This window comes from Sciurus vulgaris (genome assembly GCF_902686455.1).
Source record: "Sciurus vulgaris genome assembly, chromosome: 3".
NCBI lineage: Eukaryota > Metazoa > Chordata > Mammalia > Rodentia > Sciuridae > Sciurus > Sciurus vulgaris.
The window spans coordinates 53,435,398-53,458,167 of NC_136463.1; the positions used below are offsets into that span (position 1 = coordinate 53,435,398).

General features: G+C 44.6%; 2 protein-coding genes across 10 annotated transcripts in view; one reads left to right on the forward strand and one right to left on the reverse strand.

The window, feature by feature from the left end:
- MYH10 (myosin heavy chain 10) overlaps positions 1-11,122 on the forward strand; it is a 151,632-nt gene extending 140,510 nt beyond the window's left edge. For all 4 annotated transcript variants that reach the window (XM_079133067.1, XM_079133068.1, XM_079133069.1 and 1 more), the window contains 7 exons: positions 1,473-1,601; positions 4,384-4,472; positions 5,248-5,371; positions 5,447-5,655; positions 7,183-7,291; positions 8,153-8,325; positions 9,474-11,122. In XM_079133067.1, the coding sequence (XP_078989193.1) occupies positions 1,473-1,601; positions 4,384-4,472; positions 5,248-5,371; positions 5,447-5,655; positions 7,183-7,291; positions 8,153-8,325; positions 9,474-9,618 (978 nt within the window). In that variant the 3' untranslated portion in view covers positions 9,619-11,122. The remainder of the gene's footprint in view (positions 1-1,472; positions 1,602-4,383; positions 4,473-5,247; positions 5,372-5,446; positions 5,656-7,182; positions 7,292-8,152; positions 8,326-9,473) is intronic.
- A 6,484-nt stretch (positions 11,123-17,606) lies between these two features.
- The window catches only part of NDEL1 (nudE neurodevelopment protein 1 like 1), a 54,476-nt gene continuing 49,312 nt past the window's right edge, over positions 17,607-22,770 (reverse strand). For 3 of the 6 annotated variants that reach the window (XM_079133074.1, XM_079133073.1, XM_079133075.1), the window contains exons 9-10: positions 20,991-21,129; positions 17,607-18,822 (exon numbers count right to left, since the gene is read on the reverse strand). In XM_079133074.1, the coding sequence (XP_078989200.1) occupies positions 18,805-18,822; positions 20,991-21,129 (157 nt within the window). In that variant the 3' untranslated portion in view covers positions 17,607-18,804. The remainder of the gene's footprint in view (positions 18,823-20,990; positions 21,130-22,770) is intronic. The other 3 variants (XM_079133078.1, XM_079133077.1, XM_079133076.1) reach the window with 1 other exon arrangement.

A 22,770-nucleotide genomic window follows, 5' to 3' on the forward strand; every position in this document is an offset into this window, starting at 1 on the left:
TTTAGATTGCATTTCCCTAGCGAGTAATGATGTTGAGCATCTTCTTATGGGTTTATTGGCCATTATCTTTTTCAGAAAAAAAAAAAAGTCTCAGTCCTCTTTCCTTCTTTTCAATTGAGTGGTCTTTAAATTATTTGGTTGAAATAATTCTGTATATACTCTGAATATAAGTTCTTTATTAGATAAATGATTTACAAATATTTTCCAGTCTCTAGGTTGTCTATTCCCTTACTGGATGTTACTGTTTACAGTATAAAAATTTTAATTTTGATGAAGTCTACTTTTTTTCTTTTGTTTCATGTTCTTTTGTTACCGTATCTATGAAACCCATGGCTAATCCAAGGTCAGAAAGATTTACTTCTAACTGGGGACTGGAGTTGTAGCTCAGTGATAGAGCACTTGCCTAGCACGTACAACACACTGGGTTCGATTCTCAGTGCTGCTTATAAATAAATAAAATAAAGGTCCATTGACAACTAAAAATAATATTTAAAAAAATTAATTGGCCATAGATGTGTTTATTTCTGGACTCTGAATTCTATTCCATTGATTTGTGTGTCCTTACACTAGTAGCCCAGTCTTGATTGCTATAGCTTTGTAGGAGGTTTTAAATTTGGGAAGAGTGATTTATCCATCTTTGTGTCTTATAATTTTTTATGTATATTATCTTTCAAACCTTTTGTTCCATTTGTGCCTAGTACTTGATGCTATTATGAATATAATCACTTTCTTAATTTTGAATGTTCATGGTGTATACAATTGCAGTTGATTTTTTTTTTTTATATTGATCTTACATCCTGCAACCTTGCTGAACTCATTCATTCTAATGGTTTTTTTAGTAGATTCCTCAAGATTTCTTATAAAATCATGTCTGCAAACTGTGCTGGTATACTTTTTCCTTTCTCATCTAGATGTCTTTCATTTCTTTGTGTTGCCTAATTATCCTGGCTAGTATCTCCATTAAATAGAAGTTGCAAGATCAGACATCCTTGCGATATTTTAGGGGGAAAGCATTCAGTCTTTGATCCTTAAATATAATATTAGCTATCAGTTTCTCACTGATGCTTTTTATCAGAGTTGAGAAAGTTTCCTTCTCTTTGTAGCACACTTAATATTTTTATAATGAAAAGACATTAGATTTCGTCAAATGTGTCTTCTGTATTTCTTGAGATGATTATACATTCATTTTTTATTTTCAAGACAACCGAACATTCTTCAGATAAATCACACCTGGACATGGTGTGTATTCCTTTTTGCTGGTTGCCAGATTCAGTTTGCCACTATTTTATTGAATATTTTTACATCAGTACCCATAAAAGATTTTAGTCTCTATTCTTCTTATGGTATCTTTGTCGCTTCTATATACTTTTATATTTACAGTGAATGTGTATTATTTTTTATAACCTGAAAAAATAGTATGTTTAAAAACTAACAATGAAAACTACCCCAAAAACCTTCTTATTTAACCTTAGGCTCAGATGAAGGATTACCAACGTGAATTAGAAGAAGCCCGTGCATCTCGAGATGAGATTTTTGCACAGTCCAAAGAGAGTGAAAAAAAACTGAAGAGCCTGGAAGCAGAAATCCTTCAACTGCAGGAGGTTTGTCTGTCTTTTATTTATTCAGTTGTTCAACAAATATTTGCCCTTGAAATATCTCTTAAGATCAGATAAATACATTTTAGTATCTTTGTAGCTTAGTATAACTTCAGTATCCATTCTTAATGACCATCTTGTTACTTCAGTTTGGGAAAGAGAAAGTAATTGCACTTTGACACTGCTCATCATATTCCCTTACCTGGCTACCCTACCTGGCTAAAGCAAAAAGAGCAGATTAGGAGCTTTTCAAGCCACCCGCTAGGCCTGTTCCCCTGGGTGAGAAAAGGGAGTGGCACTCGCTTGTTTATTTGGTGTTGGTGAGCACAGGGATCATTTAGTTCTCACTGTGGCAGTCCAGGATTATCTGACCTTACACAGAAGCTTCATTCATGTGATACTTAAAGAGGAGAAGTAAACGGCATTAAGAGGTCTTGTAATCAACAACTGTGCTTTCATCCTTTCCCTAACCCCCGTGGTGACAGGACCCAGGGCCTACTACATGCTATGCAAACCCTCTACCAGTCACACTCCCAGCCCAATAATCATTCTTTCGTTCATCTCTTTTCTAAGTTCTCATGAGGGAGGGACCAATGAAGTGTTTCACACAGTGCAGAATTCTGTCCTTGTAAGGCACACTTGAATATGTACATTTCTGAATAAATGAAGGATGATCAAAATCTATTAAAGCCTAGAATGATAATAACTTGAAATATAGCATCAACTTATGAAGAATAAGGCCCAATACAAACATGCAACAGTGCTGGATAAAATATTAACAAAAGTAGACTTGAGTTGGCAAGAAAGACAAGGAGTTCTCTAGGTGTCAGGAATGAAGGAACTGAAAACCAGAGTAGTGCACTGAGCAGCCCACAAGATTACCTGAGATCCTTCTTTATTTTCTGTTCCATTTTTTCTTGCTCTTGTCTTCCTTTGTTTTTTGCTTTTGGGGGATTTTTGTGTTTGTTGGTTTTGGGAGACAGACTCCTGCCTTGGCCAGGCTGGCCTTAAACTTGTGATCCTCCTGCCTCAGCATCCTGAGTAGCTGGGATTCATCATGTGCCCAATGATGGCTTCTTCATTCCATGAATAATTTAAAAATGTGATTTAAATTTCCAATGTATGACATTTTTTAGTTGACTTCTTAATTGTAGTATATATAATCAGAATATAAACAAGAGTTTTACAAATATTCTTTAAAAGTGTATTTATCAATGAGTAGAATATTTTAAGTTCTCTGCATCCATTATGGAGTTAACCAGTGATATCCCAAATGCTCATTTCCCTGCAGGCACTGGGACTCATGGAGCCTGCCTGCCTCCCAGACAGCTCCTGGGCCATGGCCCAAATGTCCAGGCAGTACTTCTTGCACCAAGCACTTAGTTATTTCTGAAAGCCAGCTGTGTTCATTCCAGAGCTTCAGGCAGGGACCACACTGCAATAGGAAGGAGAGACTGAGGCAGAAAGCTGACCCTGCCCTTCCCTTTCTCTCTGATACTTTTCCTTCTGTCGAGCACCTTTGGTTTATGGGCCCGTGGGTCTTTTCCATTTTCCTATGGATTCATCAACCTGCTTAAAGCACACCCAGCTGGTGGTCAGGAACCCAGTTGAGTATTTAGGGCCCAAGAAGACTGAACAATAAGAGACCAGATGGCAGAGCTGTGATCTCCAGCCCTGAAGTTAGGTTCAGAGCATTCCACCAGCTGCCTACATCCTAGACAACTGGCCCTTTTCCCTCCTGACTCACCCTACCCATATGCTAGGACTATGTGCTCTAGAATTTGGCCCACTGGAAGGACCTATCTCCTGTACACAAGCAGCCTCATTTACATGCCAGAGCGTGCAAATGAACTACTATACAGCCCTGCCCCTCAGACATCTGCAGGATATGCTCTTGTCAAATATAACATCTTTTAAAGCAGCAGCTCTGGAAAAAGTCAGAACCCTGGCTTTCTGCTCTTGAGCAACCTTAAGAGACTGGGGCCAGTCTCTTCATCTCTGTGGGCCCTAGATTCCCAAGTTTTCCTCATGGTGAAATTCCCAAATTCGTGATCTCAGTCTTTACCCAGTTGGGGTAAGAATCATGCCCTGACTCCTTTCATAGCAAATCATCTTTGCATGGATGCACAGTCCTCTGAGACCCACCACAGAGGCCCAGTTGTCCAAACACCTGAGCCCCTACAGCCACACTTCACTCACCTGCCCACAAGGACCTGTGATCCTTGTGGCACTGCTATCCTGACATCCACTTGTCTAGTGTACTTGATCCCCATATGGTATATGTGAAAGATACTTCAAGACCACAACTTGGTATAGTTCATTTTCCTTTAGAGTTCAGGGTAAAGTTTGCACTCAGGTAATATCAAAAAACAGCAGGCTTGCCGAGCACAGTTGTGCTCACCTGCATTCCCAGCTACTTGGGAGACTGAGGCAGGAGAATCACAAGTTCAAGGCCCGCCTGGGCAATTCAGTGAGGCTGTGTCAAAAAATAAACACCAGCCTTCAAGGACGACAGGAATATCTACCTCTTATGTTGGAAATGACAGCAATTTCCCTACATGGACTAGGACTACTTTTGTGGGCGTTTTGTTTCCGGTTGTTGAAACCATACATCACCTGGCTGGCCGTGTGTTTTCTTCAGCCAGCTTGCCAGCTTCATTTCTAACATCCAAACTGCAGTTAGAGATGCATGTGACTGGAGCCAGGCTGCCACAGCTCCAGGCACTGTCAGATTTCACAAATGAGGAAATGGAATGGCCAGCTCCTAAATCAGTCTAAACTTATTCAGGAACTTGCCTCGTCTGAGCGGGCCCGACGACATGCCGAACAGGAGAGAGATGAACTGGCCGATGAGATTGCCAACAGCGCTTCTGGCAAGTGAGTCTCCTGGCAGCAGGGGAGTGGGGGTGGGGGTCTAGAGATCAGTGGTCCTCTGCCTTCAGGCATGCAAACTGCTGCAAAGGGACTGTCACTGGGCATGTAGGAGTCACTAACAGGCCTGCTCATCCATTCAAGGTCTAGAAGGATGAGCACAAGGTGCTGAGCCTGGACAGCCTCAGCCACTGGCCATCAGCCCCCAACACATGTGCCAGTCCTAATGGCCTTGTACAGAACAGGTGTCCTGATATAGCGAGTCCTCACTTTCAGATTTGTTAGGTTTGGCAAGAGTTCCTTAGACATGACCTTTCCCTGAGTTCATTTCTCATTAAAAATCATTTTTTCTGAATTAAGTGGATTTCTCCATTTAATTACTGTCTTTCCTAACATGCCATAATGAGGTGCTGGATTTTTATTCTCAGTGCATTGAGAAACTGTTAGATAGCGTTTAAGTGAGGAAATGCCGGGATGCTGCTGGCATTTTCAAAGCTGACCCTGGCAACAGTCGATGGAGACTGGTGGAGAGAGGCAGAGGAGGCAGAGGGAGCGGGAAGGGGAGAACACAGGGAGGACCAGAAAGGCAGGGGTGGGCAGTGGAGTGTTTGGAAGTTTAATCAGTGGGGCTTGTAGGTGGATGGGAGGCAGGGGATACAAGGGAAAAAATGCCACCAGGGGTGATATTCAGTCACCACGCAGCAGGATGGTGGAGGAGCCCTCCAAGTCTCCCATGCTATGCTGACCTGGTGTTGAGTGTCGCCTCTCTTTCCTGCGCCAGGTCTGCACTTCTGGATGAGAAGCGGCGTCTGGAAGCACGGATCGCACAGCTGGAGGAGGAACTTGAAGAGGAGCAGAGCAATATGGAGCTGCTCAATGACCGCTTCCGCAAGACCACTCTACAGGTGGCCGCACGGAGCCCGTCCCTGGGAGGGGCTGCACTGCCTCTTTGCACGAATGCCTGAATCCTTCTCTTCTAGGTGGACACACTGAACACAGAATTGGCAGCTGAACGTAGTGCCGCCCAGAAGAGTGACAATGCACGCCAGCAACTGGAGCGACAGAACAAGGAGTTGAAGGCCAAGCTACAGGAGCTGGAGGGTGCTGTCAAGTCCAAATTCAAGGCCACCATCTCAGCCCTGGAAGCCAAGATTGGGCAGCTGGAAGAGCAGCTTGAGCAGGAAGCCAAGTAAGTTCTTGCTGCCTTCAACCAAAATTCACTGTATCTGCCACAGAGCAGGCTTCAGGCTCCGTCTGTGTCGGACTCTACGTAGACATGCCCCCTGCCAGGTGCTCCGAGTGCAGGGAAAGAGATCACAGGAGTACTTGTGACCAGAGTGGGAGATGGAAGGAGCCGTGATCCATGAAAGAAGTGCTGAGAGGACCCCCTCTGTGAGGTATCACAGGGCTGGGCCCGTGTCAGCTCCTCCTGGGTTCACCGTGCCCTGTGATTTCCTAGGTACCATAAGTTTATATCTGTACCCTAAGTCAGTTTCCCAGGTTGGTGGCATTCCATGAAATGCTACAGTTTGCTGGCAGAGAAGATAAAGTTTTTCTTTCTCATAGGAAGAGGTTGCTTAACGGTTTCCACTTTGCTGAATGGTGAAGATTGTTAGGAACTGCACAATACAGCCTTGGCAGACATTTATGCAGCTATTAAAGTCAGACTGCCAGAGCTGGAGACAACCGTCCAGTTCACCTACTCGTTAGGGAAGTTGAGCCCAGACATGTAAGGCTCCCTCTCAGAGCCTGCACCCTCCCAACCCTGCTTCCCAGTACTTCCCACTCTCCCGAGACTCTACTAGGCCAAAAGAAAACAATTAAGGTTTTGTTTTTAGTTGTGATTAACATAACTTGACCTTTCATCTGACCCCACTGCAATCCATTTTTTTCATAGCATTGAAGAAACAAAGAGACTTTTCTATTTTCTATGGAGTCCTCAAAATAAGTTACTGCTCCTTCAAAAGGGACAAAAGTCCCAAGTAGGAAACATGGTGATTTGTTTGGATTCTAGCCAGCTGAATGTGTAGGGTTTTGATGGGTTTTGTTTGCTGCTAAAGCTCCTAGCATCACAGGTTGGGAGGTAGTAAATTCTAAATTGAGATAATCTCTTAATTGGAATTTTTTAATCTTTCAGGCAAAAAGGTTAGATGACTAGACTAACCAGCTAAGGTTTATGTCCTTCAATATAACTGATAGGTAGCCTGTATATAACATTTACTCTTCAAAAGGTCACTGAATAGTGATTAATTACCTGCATGTGCAGAATAATGTGCTTTTTCTACCAGTCAGCACTGAGGGCTACATTAAATTCCTATTTTTACCAAAAGAAAAAAGCTTCAAGGCCATATTAATGGTGTTAGTGTGGGAAGAGCAGTCCAGTGGGGCATTTCAACGTTTGTCATCATCCAAAGAAAAAGAACTTTTAGCAGAGCACCGTAGCGCACACCTGTAATCCCATTGGCTTGGGAGGCTGAGGCAGGAGAATAGTGAGTTCAAAGCCAGCCTCAGCAAAAGCACGGCACTAAGCAACTCAGACCCTGTCTCTAAATAAAATACAAAATAGGGCTGGGGGTGTGGCTCAGTGGTTGAGTGCCCCCGAGTTCAATCCCTGGTACCGCCTCCCCCAAAAAAGGAAAAGAACTTTTAAAAAATGTTTTTCCCTATTCAAAATATAATTTCAAGAATTTAAAAACTACTGTAATCACTTTTACAGGGAACGAGCAGCTGCCAACAAACTAGTCCGTCGCACTGAAAAGAAGCTGAAGGAAATCTTCATGCAGGTTGAAGATGAGCGTCGACATGCAGATCAGTACAAAGAGCAGGTACAGGAAGCGGGACAGGATGGGTATCTGTCCCCCTGGAGGTGCATCAGCAAAAGGCCTGGTGATAATGAACCGTACTGGCAGAATGAAGAAAATGCTATTTGAAACTCTTAATTCTAACATTTGCACTGTCACACCCGCCCTATGTTCCCAGTGGTCACTCCTGGGGCTCGGGATCCAGATGCAGGCGGAGAGCAGGTCGGTGAGGCTTTGAGGTGAAAGGCCTGGACTCAATTTCAAAGTTCCTCCATTAGAATGTACACCCTAAGAGTGCAGAAATTTCCCCCAGTTTCACTCATGGTTATCTCCCTGGTGGCTAGAAGTTCTTGGGTATAGTTGGCAGGCATGGAATACCATCTGGATGGAAGTGAATGCAGATGTTGACTAAAAACTGAAAACAAGTGCACTGCCTACAGTACCCCAATGCCCTTCCTTGTGTGCAGCCAGGTGTCCTAACGGTGGCTTAGGTCTGCACCCATTGCAGCCTGGGTGGCCATTTCCCCTCCAGCTCTCCCACGTCTGCTGCACTGATGAGTCTTAATGCTGCAGACACTGGGCAGGAAGGTGGACAGAGTTGAGCATTTGCTGCCTTTGTCCCCTCCTAGGCCTCCCCTTTAGGTTCCCTGCTTGTCAGGTACCCCAGCTTCCCTTCCTGCCCCCACTCAGCTTGGCAGTTACAAGTGGATGTGAGTTAGACCCACAGGGGACTGACCAGTCCCTGTCAGTTTAGGAGTAACTCATGCAAAGGCGTGCATGCGTGTGCTCACAAGGCTCTCTCAGAGCTTGCTGACACATTCGGGACACAGAATGGATGACGCTGAATTCACAGGTTTGCTTTGTCTCGGTTTGTTAACTCCCAAGATGGAGAAGGCCAATGCCAGAATGAAGCAGCTTAAGCGGCAGCTGGAGGAAGCCGAGGAGGAAGCTACCCGAGCCAATGCATCTCGGCGTAAACTCCAGCGGGAACTGGACGATGCCACTGAGGCCAATGAAGGCCTGAGCCGCGAGGTCAGCACTCTGAAGAACCGGCTGAGGTGAGTACGGGTGGGGGCACATGAGCTGGCGGGCTGGCCCACCGATGTTCACAGAGGCCACGGGTAGGTAGCCACCCTTCCTCGGAATCACTGCATTCAACTTCTGACCATCACAGTAGTGCCTTGGGAGGAGAAGAGAAGATGCCCACTCATTTTTTGCCACGGCTAGTGGGCTGAACCATACCACAAGGCTGGAGAGCTAGGTCATGCGTCTCTTCATGTCTGGACAAACCCATGCATGAGAAGAGGTCCTGGCCTCCCATCAGAAGCAGGGGAGGAGCTCCCCATAGGAACCAGCACAGTCAGCCTTCAGTTGCTCCTCTTCCCAACCAGAGGACAGAGTGGGAGAGCTGGAGTTCAGCTTGTTCCCCAGGAAAGCCAAGGAGCCAGCAACTGGCCCACAAGCACATTTGACCCCTGCCCTGCTGCTGTACAGCCAGTAAGCCAAGGATGATTTTTCAGGTTGTTTTGTTTTGTTTTGTTCTGTGTTGCCCGGGTGGGGAGCAGGTACTGACTGAGTCCCAGGAGCACTTTACCACTGAGCTACATCTCCAGTTCCTTTTTTTTTTTCCAGTTGTTGATGCGGTGCTGAGGATCGAACCCAGTGCCTCATATGTGGCAGGCAAGCACTCCACTCACTGAGCTCCAGCCCCAGCCCCAGCCCCAGCCCTTTTTGAGACAGGGTTTCTCTAAGTTGCTGAGGCTGGCCTCAAACTTGTAATCCTCCTGCCTCATCTTCCCAAGTTGCTGGGATTAGAGACACGCTCCACCATCTCCGCCTAGATTTTACCTTTTTAAGGATTTGTAAAAAACAAACACTATGAAACACTATGTGGCACACAAGACCTGAAAAGATTTATCTGGCCCTTTTATAAAAAAATGTTGGTTACCAGGTAGAGTTTGCTCTGATCCATCTTTCTTACCATTTCTATCAGTCTTACTTTGAACCAGGCCATCCCCAGGACTCTAAGGACCCTGTGTATCCAGGGTGTCCCTGGGTGTGGTTGGTAAAGTGGACAAACACAAAGTCTCTCCCAGCGGGACCCATCTACCACAAGGCCATGTGTCCCAAGGACAAGACTCAGCCTTCTTGACAGTCACATGTTCTTGTGCATTTGCCCACATGCATCCGCTTTCTCTCCTCCCAGGCGGGGCGGCCCAATCAGCTTTTCCTCAAGCCGATCTGGCCGGCGTCAGCTGCACATTGAAGGGGCTTCTCTGGAGCTGTCAGACGATGACACAGAAAGCAAGACCAGTGATGTCAATGAGACACAGCCACCACCATCTGAGTAGAGGCACAGGAAGCCAGAGGAGGCAATGCAGTTGGACAGGCAGGACTCCCCTGGGCCAGCCTGCCTGAGGCGCCCCACAGAGTGAGGAATCGGCAGGCGATGAAATTCCTTACAGAAAGATCGACTGTGTCTTAAGGCTTTCCTGCCTACACAGACTGTATCCCGCTTCAGATTAGGTACAATTGCTCCCCTTTTTATATATATACATACACAAGACACACACGTATTAAACAGATTGTCTCATCATTGCATCTATTTTCCATATATTCATCAAGAGACCATTTTATAATACATGTTAAGGAAAGAACCCTTTTTAAAACAAACTCCAGACCCTTCGTTGCCAGTCGCTGGGTCGGGGGCAGCCCCGTGGTCGTTGCTCAGTCGCTCTGCATGCTGTCAGACAGGTAACTTAGTTCTGTGTTCATGTGGCCCTGACTCCGCAGCCACATCCAGTCTTAGAACATTGTGGAACCTAAACCGCACTTGTATCTCTCATTTTCTTCGAATAATCATCACTATTTCAGTGAGCAAACTGTGAAAGGGGCTTTGGAACGATTAGGAGGGGTGGGTTGGACTGGGGGAAGCCGCATCCATTTGGGGTTACCATACCCATGTCCCACAGGGTGGCTCTGACCCTCAAGTTGGTGGTATCCCTGCATCTACTCATGTGAACTGTCCTTGGCTGGGGCTGGTCTGTGCATAAAGAGGGTGGTGGCCACGACACAGCTGAGGCCTCACGTGGCAGCCATCCAGTGACTTCCAGATGGTCTCCTGAAACGTTGGCCAGTGGCCCCTTCACTTAAGGAACAAGCCATGACGGCCCCCGCAGGAGCTAGCAGAAGGCCCTCCCTCGCCAGCCAGGCCCTCGTGCTGACTTTGCAAATTCAGCCGCTGCTTTGAGCCCAAAATGGGAATATTGGTTTTGTGTCCGAGGCTTGTTACAAGTTTGTCAATGAGGTTTAAAGGACCTCAAGAACAGATGCCATTTGCCTGAATGTTGACATGCCCGTGGGTGTGAAACCTTTTTCATTTTTCCTTTTCCCTTCCTTTTGGACAGTGTTACAGTGAACACTTAGCATTCTGTTTTTGGTTGATAGTTAAGCAAACTGACATTACAGAAAGTGCCTTAGACACTACAGTACTAAGACAATGTTAAATATATTATTTGCCTCTATAACAATTTAATGTATTAAGTTTTGACTGTGCTTCATATCATGTACCTCTCTAGTCAAAGTGGTATTATAAACATTCAGTGACAACAAATCAGTGTTAATTATAAATCCTTGATCCTCTGCAATGTGCTTGAAAACACAAACCTTTTGGGTTAAAAGCTTTAACATCTGTTAGGAAGAATTTGTCACATGGGTTTGGAATCTTTGATTTCCCCCTGTATGAACTGTACTGGCTGTTGACCACCAGACACCTGACTGCAAATATCTTTTCTTGTATTCCCATATTTCTAGACAATGATTTTTGTAAGACAATAAATTTATTCATTATAGATACTTACGCCTGCTTATTTACTTGGAGGAAAAAAGCACCCGTTGAGAATAAACAGACCTCAATAAAGAAGAATAATCATGTGAACATGGAACCTGTTTTCTCACCTTCTGTTCTCAATATCCCATCTGTGAACCTGACTGGAGGGGGGTTAGCTACACAGACTTGAAAGATGGTGCGAAGTCCACTGGGTCTCCCAGAAATTATCCAGTAGCACACTACATCTCCAGGTAGTTCTGGCTCTACATAAGTCTTGTTGTCACCAGTGACCTGCTGGTGTGTGGATATTTGGGGAGGGAAAGGACACCTGAAGGTGAGGCAGGAGACCCAAGTACCCAGGAAGCAACTCAGGATGGTTTGGGTCATTGACCAAAGCAGCTCATCACTGGATTAGGGTACTTCAAGAGGCCCAAGAAATTTCGGGTTGCATCTTCAGACAGGATGTACATTGAAAACACTTCGGAGGTGAATTCAGTGGCTCCCAAGGGCAGCTGGAGCCGGAGAGAAATTCCAGATGGGCAGATTTTTTTGTTGTTTTTGTACCAGGGATTGAAGCCAGGAGCGCTTAACCACTAGAGCCACATTGCCCGCCCTTTTTGTATTTTATTTAGAGACAGGGTCTCCCTGAGTTGCTTAAGGCCTCACTACATCATTGAGGCTGGCTTTGAACTCACAATCCTCCTGCCTCAGCCTCCTGAGCCACTGAGATTACAGGCATGCACCACTGTGCCCAGCCAGATCAGATTTCTTATTTCACAATAAGTCTTGGCTGGTTCTGGTATAAGTTTACACATCCATCTGGTAAGAGGTGTGTGTCTAAGCTTCTTGGCAGCGATGAGGACGTGAGAAGCGAACGAAAGTGCTCCCTTTTGTTCACAAAGATGGTTTGAGTTCCGGTGTTGCAGCTACATTCTCTCCCCTGCATCCAATAAATTAGTCCAGGAGTTCAGGACTTAGGGGACTATTTGTCTCAGAATTCTTTCCTACTGGCTGGCTTGACTGTCCACATCAGCCCACCAGGAGAAACACTCTCTCCCTGGATTGATTCCAGTTCCTGACTCCACCAAGATGCTAACTAGAAGGAACCTTTCTTCATTAAAACCACATTCATGGTCTAGGAAAAGGTAGTTCATAAAACCTCTCCTGGGCATTACAGCACAAGGAAGACAGTTTATGGCAGGTGGACTTTGTGTCAGTAAGTCTCAGAGGCTGACCAGCTTTCACCAGGCTGCACAGTTCACTAGGAGGAGGAACCCAGGCAAGAGGTTTAGATGAGATAAAATAGTGTTGGGGCTCTAACTCAGAGCTTCTGCCTTTGCTATTTCATAGGCACTGTTTTTTAAATAGTTCCAGGATTATTTTAAACTACTCTGGTAGGGCTAACACCTATCTCTAGCATGCTAGTTTGATACACTTATAAAACTCTGAAGTCTCTATAGCCCATCATAATTTCTTCCTGTCACCACTTTCCCCATCCCTGGAAACCCCCAACTAAAATGAAGCCTGGGCCATAAAGCCAAGCTGTTCTGGCCAGCACTCCTATGGCTCTGGGTATGATGGTCCCAACAGCCTCTTTTCCCCTAAAGTCAGTGTTGCCAAAGAATACACCTATCCCTGTCAAGACTGATGGAGAGAGCTTTCAAAACCACTCCTTCCTGCCCTGCCTCATCTCTCAAAAACCAAAAGCCAGAATAGGCCATAGATTGGACTCTAGACAGGGGAGCCAGTGGGCCCTCTTTCCCTAGTTCTGGAGACCTGAGGGGAGACCCTCTATGCAGGCTGCCTTATCACTCTAAGAGGGATGCAGTGAAGTGCCTCCCTCCCCGCCTTTCTGGGGTAATGAACACCATGAGCTTTCCCAAAACTTGAGTGATTTTTAAAATGCTATCCTGCACCAGAAGCCAGCAGACTTCACAGTCCAGTTCATTCCCACTATGTAGCCACCTATCATTTGGGAACCCAACAAACATGAAGTGTCTAATTCTTGTCAGAAATCTAATCTGAAACTATCAAAAGGGATATATTTACATGATTACATCTTCAGAGCCACTGTTGCCTATAGTTGCAGTACCTATGTACCATATGCAAAAAGTGTGAGCATGTCCTTCAACTCCTACTGAGACTGAAGTTCATGTCTAATTTATTACAGCAGGGGGGTCTGTTCATTTTTTCAAAGTAGCCCAGTAATGGGCTCCATTCCAGCTGAATGGATGTCATTAAGCCTGAGTTAAGATTTAATGTGACATGATCCGATGTAAACACTGGGTTTTAGTGAAATCAGGCAGGGGGCTACCTCCTCCATCATACTGTACTGTGCAAATTGTAAAATACCCCAAATCTCATGCATCTCACAATCACTGTCAGCAGGTGGCAGTTGGGATGTGGCTGTCACCTGACTCCTGATAAGATCAATACAGCCCAGCACCAAAACTTGCAGAATGGGTATAAGTAGCTTAGAAGAAAATTCTGGAGCCAACAGTGGAACATGCTTTTCAGGAATGCTGTATCACCATCACTCAGCATGGCACAGAGGGCAGCACTGCTTGGGAAAACAGATAATGACAACTCTGGGTCAAAAAGTAGTTTAAAAAAAATCAAAAACAATTTTTTTTTTTCAAAAAAAATAGCAAAGTTCAGAATTTTGAACTCAGAAGGTAATGTTTCAGGAAGCTCACCTTTTTCTTCTTGTATATGAATTAAGTGTGCTTAGATAGAAATCTGAAGAAGTCTAAGCTAATAAATTTATAAGAAGTATAAATGAAAAGCATTTTAATAGTTCTAACTGGAACATTTTTCTTAGTGGTTCACAAAATATAGGTGTGTTTTCTAAGCAATGGTGTCTGAATTTCTGTGAAATACATAATCCTCTCCTCAAGGCCAGGGTTAGGGGACCTGAGAAGCTCTTCTTTTTTTTTTTTTCTTTTTAGTTGATGAAAACAATACCTTTCTTTCTTCTTTTCTTTCTTTCTTTTATTTAATTATGTGGTGCTGAGGATCAAACCCAGAGCCTCACATGTGCTATGCAAACGCTCTACCACTGAGCTACAATCACAGCCCCTGGGAAGCTCTTCTAATATTTCTCCAGTTATGACTGAGCTGGTCACTGGGCAGGTCAGGGAGCCACTGTCTTTGCTAATACTGCTCAAAAACCTTGAGCTTTTCAGCACAAAAGGACAATGAAAGAAAATCAGTATTCAGCTGATTTTTCCAAAATTAATCTGAACAACTTTAAAGTAAAATGTAGAACCCACAGAGTAAGCCATGTGCATCCTTCACATTTCACTTTTTTTTTTTTCCTAATAAAGCTGTCATCAGCATGTTCCTGTTCTGTGTCCCCCTCCATTGATCATTTCCAGTCTTGTGTGTGAGCAGTAGCTACACACTTACAGGGTCATCCTGACCATTCCCTATCAACAGACACAGTATTACAGCCATTGAACCTGATTTGTTCTTACTATCACAGAGTATGAGCTTACACTGTTAAATTGATTCTAGACATAGACAATAACAGAGAAACCAATGACATGAAAGTCCACCTATTCTACTTTCTAGTTAACAATGGGGTTAACATGTTTTTTTCCTAGTTAAATCACCTTTTTTGAACTAAAACAAGTGTTTCTTAGCTCCAACCTCTACTATAGGAAGCAGCTGGGTTGAGCCTCATTGAAACATCACTCATCTGCTTTCTCAACCATGTCCGGAAAACCTACAGCCCAGGCTGACCAGCCCAGCACAGGTTAACCCACCGCCCTCCTGCCAGGCCTCCACCCACAAATCATCCAGGCTGCGCCTACATACTATGTGTTATGGAGACAGCAGTCAAACATGACACCTGATTAGAAATACCCACAAGTGGAAAAGTTCAGTGTATGATGTTTCCCTTGGGGGAAGCTTCCTAAAGAGCTGACAGGGAGCACTAACAATTCCTGTAGGTGCAAGTGAGCAACAAGACTCTGAATCAAAAACCCCCAACACAAATGCCATTTGATCCCCCAATGCAAGAACTATTGATTTGTTCAGTTTTCAATTTTGCCTCATTCATATTTACTCCATTACTGTTTTTCCTTAAAATTCAAAAAGGACTACCATATTCCCATGTTACATTTTTAATAATCATGGGACCATTTTTCAGATAAGGTGCTTAAAGTCTCAGGAAAATGATTTACACAGATGATTCCTCTACTCATTTTTAGAAAAGAATCTTTTTTTTTTTTTTTTTTGCTTTAAAAATTTGTTTTAACCTTTGGGGAAAAGAGAGAAAAACAGCCTATAAAGTAAAAACTGGAATGTGAAAGGGCTTATCTTAGTGTCTTCAGTGAAAACAATTGACCACTCAGTCCATCCCAACCCTTCCCATGTTCCTTCCAGCAGCCAAGATGGTTCCTCAGTTTTACTCAAGGAGGAGAGTGAGGTAGCTACAGGGGGCTCCCTAAAGCTGTGGCTCTCTCACAAGACACCTCCTCCTCCCACTTTCCCAAAGATGCCGGCTTCCATCTCAGCACCTCTGGGACAGCTTCTGAGAGAGGCAGAGTGGACAGACAGTCCAGCAAGACCAGGACACAGGGGAAAGGAGGGCTGGGGGAACTGGATTTCTCCTGCTGCACAGCTGTGCTGGCCCCATAGCTCATCATTTCCAAGCCTTCAAAACTTACTCACCTCCTGAGGGACAAGGCAGACCACAGAAACCAAGGCCAATCAATGAAGACTTGGGTTTGGAAAGGCACAGCGGAAAAAGACACTGGCCTCTTTCCAATCTTGCCTTTGCTCTGAGCTGGGTAAGTTCCAACAAGGCCAATTCTCTGGGCACACTGTCCCTTCTACAAACTGAGGAAAAAGCAACTATCCTGCTGGGCTTTGTCACTTCTATACGGCTCTCCCATGCCTCACTGGGACTCCAGGTTCCAGTATGGGCACCTGGGCTATGAAGTAGGTTGGTAGAGTATAGTTTCTGGCCACTATGGGCTGAAAGAAAGAGGAACATTCGCTCCTACTCTCATCCAGAAAGAAGTTTCAGGAGCAAGGGATGGGACTGGGTGGTGAGGTAAAAACATCTGGAGGCAAGAAGGCTATATACCTGGAAGATCAGCTGCTTCCAGGAGAAAAGACCATATGGACCCAGCTTGGGGAGGGCTTATTCCTAACAGCCAGGCAATAGGTAGCCCTAGGAAGAAATCCATTCAGAGGAAACCTTTAGCTGAAAAAGTAAAACAGTGAGTAGTAACATTCATACCAAGTAGCAAAAGCTCTATGTGAAAAAGTACAAAGCAAAATACTGAACAAAATCATTCAAAGTTAAATATGAGGCCTAGGGAGCCAACCAGTTTCCTCATAGGGCCATATGCCAAGTGCTGCTATAGTCTTTAAAAAAAAAAAAAAAAAAAAACCCTCTAGGTGAAAGTCTACTCCCAAAGGGGATAGAACTAAGTCTAACATCATACTACTGTTCTTTTGGGGATGTAGCCCATGGTTTTGGATTGAAGAAGTGGTGTCATCTGGTGAATACACAATGGCACACACCTATAATTCCAATGATTCTGGAGGCTGAAGCAGGAGGATTACAAGTTTAAGGCCAGTCGGGGCAACTTACCAAAACCCCGTCTCAAAATAAAAAGTAAAAAGGTCTAGGGAGCTCAGTGGTAGAAGCACCCCGAGGTTCAATCCCCAGGTACAACAAAAACAAAAGAGCAATAACAGACTTGTAGTTTTCTTTCCCTCTGCTCTGCCAGCATAGCTGGGCAGACACCACTGCAAATGCCTCTCAGTGAGTCAGCTTGTGGCAAAATTTCCAGCAACAATGAATGACAGACATTCCTTGACAGCAAAAGTATTTGAATACGTATCCTGTTTAATGCTTCTTACTTATGACTTTGACTTAATTTTCGTTCACTTAAAGTTTAAAGACTATGAATTATACCATTTGTTTATGCTGCTATAAGCAAGCAGTGTTCAAGGCCTGATGTATTCTCGCATACCCCCAGTCTACACGTTCCTCGGCATGCTGCCTTGTGCTTGGAACACACATCTAGCACCTTCCCTCACTTACTAGCACTAACCTGAGAAAACAGGAGAGAAGCCCAGATCCATGTGACCTGTAATCCCAAAACATCTGTCAAAAGGCTGCACAGCTGGAGGACCAGCTCCTGGATCTATCCCAGTTAGTTACTCCATGACCTGGCAAGCCCCAAAGTCCTGAATCTTCCCCCAGATTTTCACAATGGGGCCTGGGACATTCTTCAGCTGCCCCTGGAAATCAAATAAGGCTAGAAACCAGCACCAAGAATTGGCATGAGCACACCTGTTCAATACATGTCTCCTACAGCTGCCTGAATCTTTGTCTATTCCAGTTGCCGTCCATCTGCACATCGCATATCAGAGCAGAAGAGACAATTGAACTTGGCCTTTGTACACTCCAGTTCCTCTCTCACAGGATGGCAGGAACCCAATAAAGCAACCTCAATTCTTTTTTTTGTGAAATTTATTGTTTCCACATTAAAAGATTTTTTTTTTTTTTCTTGAGGGGAAGTATTTTTTTTTTCTTTTTTAGCCACATGATGATCCTATACAGCTGCCCCAGAGTAGGACACCATCATAAGTCATTAACATGCCATATGAGTTCTGAATAAATAAAAGCTACAAAGCCCAAGTTATATACAAATATCTTAGGCAATAATGTTTACAAACCTATGTACAATAAAACAAATGTAAACAGTAAATGCAGCATGAGAGTAATCAAAGGATGCACAGGGACAACCAGTTTTGGTCAGTCTGCCACCAGGATCTGGCACCAGCCAGCCCCTGGAATCAGCCATTCAATCCTTCCCAATGCAATTGGACGGACCCTCAGAGGAGAAAACAAAAATGTTCTGAAGATGTCATTTAACTACTGAAGGACCAGAAAGCTGGCGAGGAGGTTGCCACCCACCTCTGAGGCACATGGAGGAGGCAGCAGCACAGGTTCAGCCTGTGAGTGCCCAGGCCTGGAGGTTCCCGCCACCTGCAACTCAGACAGGCATCTTGCTGCTTTGGGAGGCAAGTCTATGGAATGGTAACTGCTTACATAAAATCAGAAGGTACAGACAATGTTCCCTAATTCACTGACCTTCCTGACTCTGCCAGATATAGGTCCAAACTGTGGGGATGGAGTTGGGGGACACATGATCATGAGCACTGAAGATGCATGAGTGGGAGCTCAGAAGAAGGGCACGTGTAAACCTGATTTGGGGAAAAACTTCTAGAAGATTTGCAATGTCCTAAACACAACTAAATCCTATCAGTACAGCAGAGTGGGGGCTATGAGGCAGGTGTGATGAATGATACTTCTGCATCCAGTAACCAAGTAATACACGTATGTATCACCTTGTGACCCACAAAAGTGCAATCATGTGAAACCAACGGCACTACGGCAAGAAGAGAAAATAGCCAGTATTGATATCGCGCAGAGTCCTGGGGCTGGGCAGGGCCCAGCAGCCACCACTGCATGCAGCCTGCCCTCTGCCAGCCATGGGGAGGCAGACGGAAGGGCACAGGGCTGGGCCCAGGCACCAAGGGGTGAGGCGTGGGTGTCCTGGGCTGTTGGAGGAGGGCAGGAGCCCCCACCTGGAAGCTGGGCACTCACACACTGAGAGGCAGCATACCCGGAGCTGACGAGGGGCGCGAAGAACCCAGACCAGGAGGAGGAGGAGCTGGGTCAAAGCCGTTCACTGCCCTGTGGGGTGACCATAGCAGAGAGGGAAAGAAGAGAAAGAGAAAGAGAGACTGTCATTTAAAAGTAGAAATTTAAAAGCAGAAATAAGAAATTCATTTGCTTTCTCTAACCAGTCTTTGCCTGGCCCAAAGGATCCTAACTGACCCAAGGGTGAGTGGCTGCCCAAAAAGCATTAGTTCGTCAAATAATTGAGAGTTCACAGTCTGGGGTACCCAGACCACATGACCCACCTTGGGCAACTTCGTCACACTGACCACTGCAGCACAGTTTGATGTTTTCCCCATAGATCAGGTCTAAATGTCTGGCAATAGTGAACTAGTTGATTAAATAATTGTACAACAAAACGATAAAATATTATACACATTCCTCATAGGTTTTTAATAGCATGGGAAAGTATTTAGAATTACTTAATGCTAAGTGGAAAAAGAAGCAGGCTACCAAAATGCCTATGTTCTATGATGTGAAGAAAATAGTATATAACTTAGATTCTACACCATAGTCCCTTACACAGACATTACTATGTAGCTAAATCTAGAATGTGTGGGTTTTATGTACACAAATAGAGAATGTGTGGATTCTAAATACACGTACATTATATATACACATACATACACACAAATGTACATAAAATCATACATGTATGTATATATATCATGGAAGTAAAAGTCAACAATCACTACTTTTGTTCCCTCTAATTGTAGGTAAACTTTGTTTACTACTTTATACTTAATTATTTTCTAAATCTCTTAGCAGGTACATAAATAAAGAGAAAAATAACTTCTTAAAAATTGTTTAGCAAGCAAAGTCAGTTGGGTAGGCTTTTCTTTGCAGACTCACACAGGGAGCTCAGCCCCCCACAAGCACCAGCCCCCACACTCAGCAAAGTCAAGAGCCCCCAGCCCCACCACCTGGCAGCACAGCCACAGGAGCAGCGAGAGAAGGATGAAGGGAAGGGCCTAGAAACTCTCTTAGGAGGCTACTTCAGCCTTTCTGTCCTGAAAAAATTCCAAAGAGAATTTGTCCCACTAGCAACTGGGGAGACAAAGTCAACTGCAAGGGGCTGCACTGCACCAAACCTGCCTACCAGGACCCCCAATTTGCTCATGGAATGGGTCCAGGGAGCTGAACACTGACTCAGGGAAGGAGGGAAGTTACACATTCCTTCCAAAGACTATGTTTCATCCGCTGAAGAAGCGACTAATCTCACAGAGAAAACAGACATATAGAGACTTGACAAAGGACCTCTGACTACTCTGAAGAAACAGTTTGTATCTTAAGAAATTAAATACAGTCAGGCACAGTGGCACATGCCTGTACAATCCCAGGAGCTCGGGAGACTGAGGCAAGAGGATCACAAATTCAAAGTCAACCTCAACAAAAGGGAGGCGCTAAGCAACTCAGTGAGACCCTCTCTATAAATAAAATACAAAATAGGGCTGGGGATGTGACTCAGTGGTCAAGTGCCCCTGAGATCAATCCCCAGTACCCAAAAGAAAGAAAAAAATTAAACATAGTCCACACACATTTGGAATTTGAAATCAAGTCACACACAAGCAAAACTAAGAATAATGGATGGGAAGCTGCGATGAACGTGATTTTTCCCTGTTGCACAATGCTCTACTTCAGTGATGGACCGCCTGAATTTTCCCTTTTCTTTTGGGGCTAAGGGAAGTCTTATTTTTGAGCTTCATCACTTAAAAACTTTAAATAATCCTTCCCCATTCTCCCAAGGCTCTATCCCTGCAGATTCACAGAGGCCGGGGGCCACATCCTATGTGTTATTGTATCACTCACCTAATAAGCCCAACTGTCATTAGTTTCAGAATCCCCAATTCCTGACTCCTCCCAGAAACCTCAAGAAGAACAACACAAACGGCCTCACCTCCAACATGTAAGTACGTTTCCTGGCCTCACAGATGACTGTGATAGGGCCAGCTTTACTACAGACAGCCACCAAAATTCAGCAGAGAGGGAGCACTGTGGGTTGCCAAGAAGAATCTGGCACCAGGCCCATGGGGACATACAAAAGCAGCAACCAAAACTTGCAGGTTTGGAGGTAGGATTCCAGCATTTTCAAGTTAGATGAAATTTAAGAAATATCAAGTTTATCCCCATTTTACAGAACTAAGGAAACTAAAGAGAAGGTCCAATCATTAACTCAAGCTCACCCAGTGAGTTGTGGGGAAGTTGGGCCACAACCTGCCTCCAGATGCCCAGGACACTAGCCCTTCCCAGCCTCCTCTGGCCAGAAGCCACTCAACAGTCATCAGCAAGCAGTCGCTTTGCTGCTTCCAATGCACATCAGCTCTAGTGAGAAAAATAAGCAGTATAATACAGGATACAAAGAGTAAACTGGAAATAGGTAAACAACTTCTGCATGGATAGAAGTGGAACTCTTGACTTGAAGGTGGAAGGGGTAGAGAGAGGAGGACAATCTGCCAGGGTCTCGGCATCTCTCCTCTGAGTTGAGAAGTGGGAAGTAACAACAAATCCCACGAAAATATACAACTATAATGCACTGATAATATATGGAGCCAGGCACATGCCTATAATCCCAGAGGTTTAGGAGGCTGAAAGAGGAGGATCATGAGTTCAAAGCCAGCCTCAGCAACATAGAGGCACTAAGCAACTCAGTGAAACTGTTTCTAAATAAAATACAAAATAGGGCTGGGGATGTGGCTCAGTGGTTAAGTGCCCATGAGTGCCCCCACTAAAAAATAAATCGTGTGTTTGTGTGTGTGTATAAACACACACACACACACAAACACACAAAATTAAAAGTGGGACGTTAAAACCAAAGGAAGAACACTGACCCTATAGGTGGGATTTTTAGTCTGATGAGGTCCCTCCGGGAAACTACAAAGGAGAAAGGATTCCAAAAGAAAAAACACCTCCATATGCATCAGAAACTGCAAAAGAGTCAAAGGGAAATGGCCCAATAGACCACACAGTACTCAATGGAAGGTCAGGCAGGAAAAGACAGACAGATCAGGGAGTCAACTATCCACGCTAGGCACAATGGCACATAACTATAATTCAGGCAACTCAGGAGGCTGAGGCAGGAGGATTGCAAGTTGGAGGTAACTCAACAAGACTGTGTCTCAAAATAAAATAAAAAGGAGGCTGGGGATGTAGCTCAGTGGTGCAATGCTCCTGGATTCAGTTCCTAGTACAAAAGAGAAAAGGTTCCCAACCTGTGAAATTTATGATTTTACCCAATGTCTAGTTAAGGAGAACTGAGACTTCTGCTAAGAAAAGGTGCTAAGGTCAGCTGTAAAACAGCAACCTAGTAGTAAAAAGGGGAAATGAACTAATGCATGTTTAGAAGTCAGCCAGGAAGATAGTAAATCTAACAATAGAGATAAAGGAGGGAAACTCTAAATCTGCCAAAGAAGGAGGTCAGTACACCTAAGAAGGCAGCTCGAGCTAATTCAGAAGAGCAGGAAGCACTTTCCAGGGTCTGGGTCACCCTATTTCAATGGATACACTGAAGCTCAGGGCAGCTTCAATCCCTAGCCCAGACTGTGCAAACTGAAATGCAACTCTGAAACTAAGACAGATCTTACACACACATCCCATCTGCCATTCTAGTTTAATCTGGGAACACAAAAGAAAGCAAATAGGCAAAGGAGTTCATAATTACTAATGCCTGACTTAAGAAAAGCAATTGGAAGACAGGAGGCACTTTATCCCCCTGAAGAGAGTCAAACGTGATCCCAGGGCCTGACAGTGACACTCAACCCTCACCATGGACTCTGATATCATCATCCCAGCAACCTGCCTGACATGGTGAGTATCACCAGGCATGCTATCATAACCACCCAGGACCACTACACTGATGGTTTGTCTTGTTGAGACAAGGTCTCATCATGTTGCCCAGGCTCACCTCAAACTGCTAGACTCAAGCAATCCTCCTGCCTCAGCCTCCCACAGTAGCTGGAACTACAG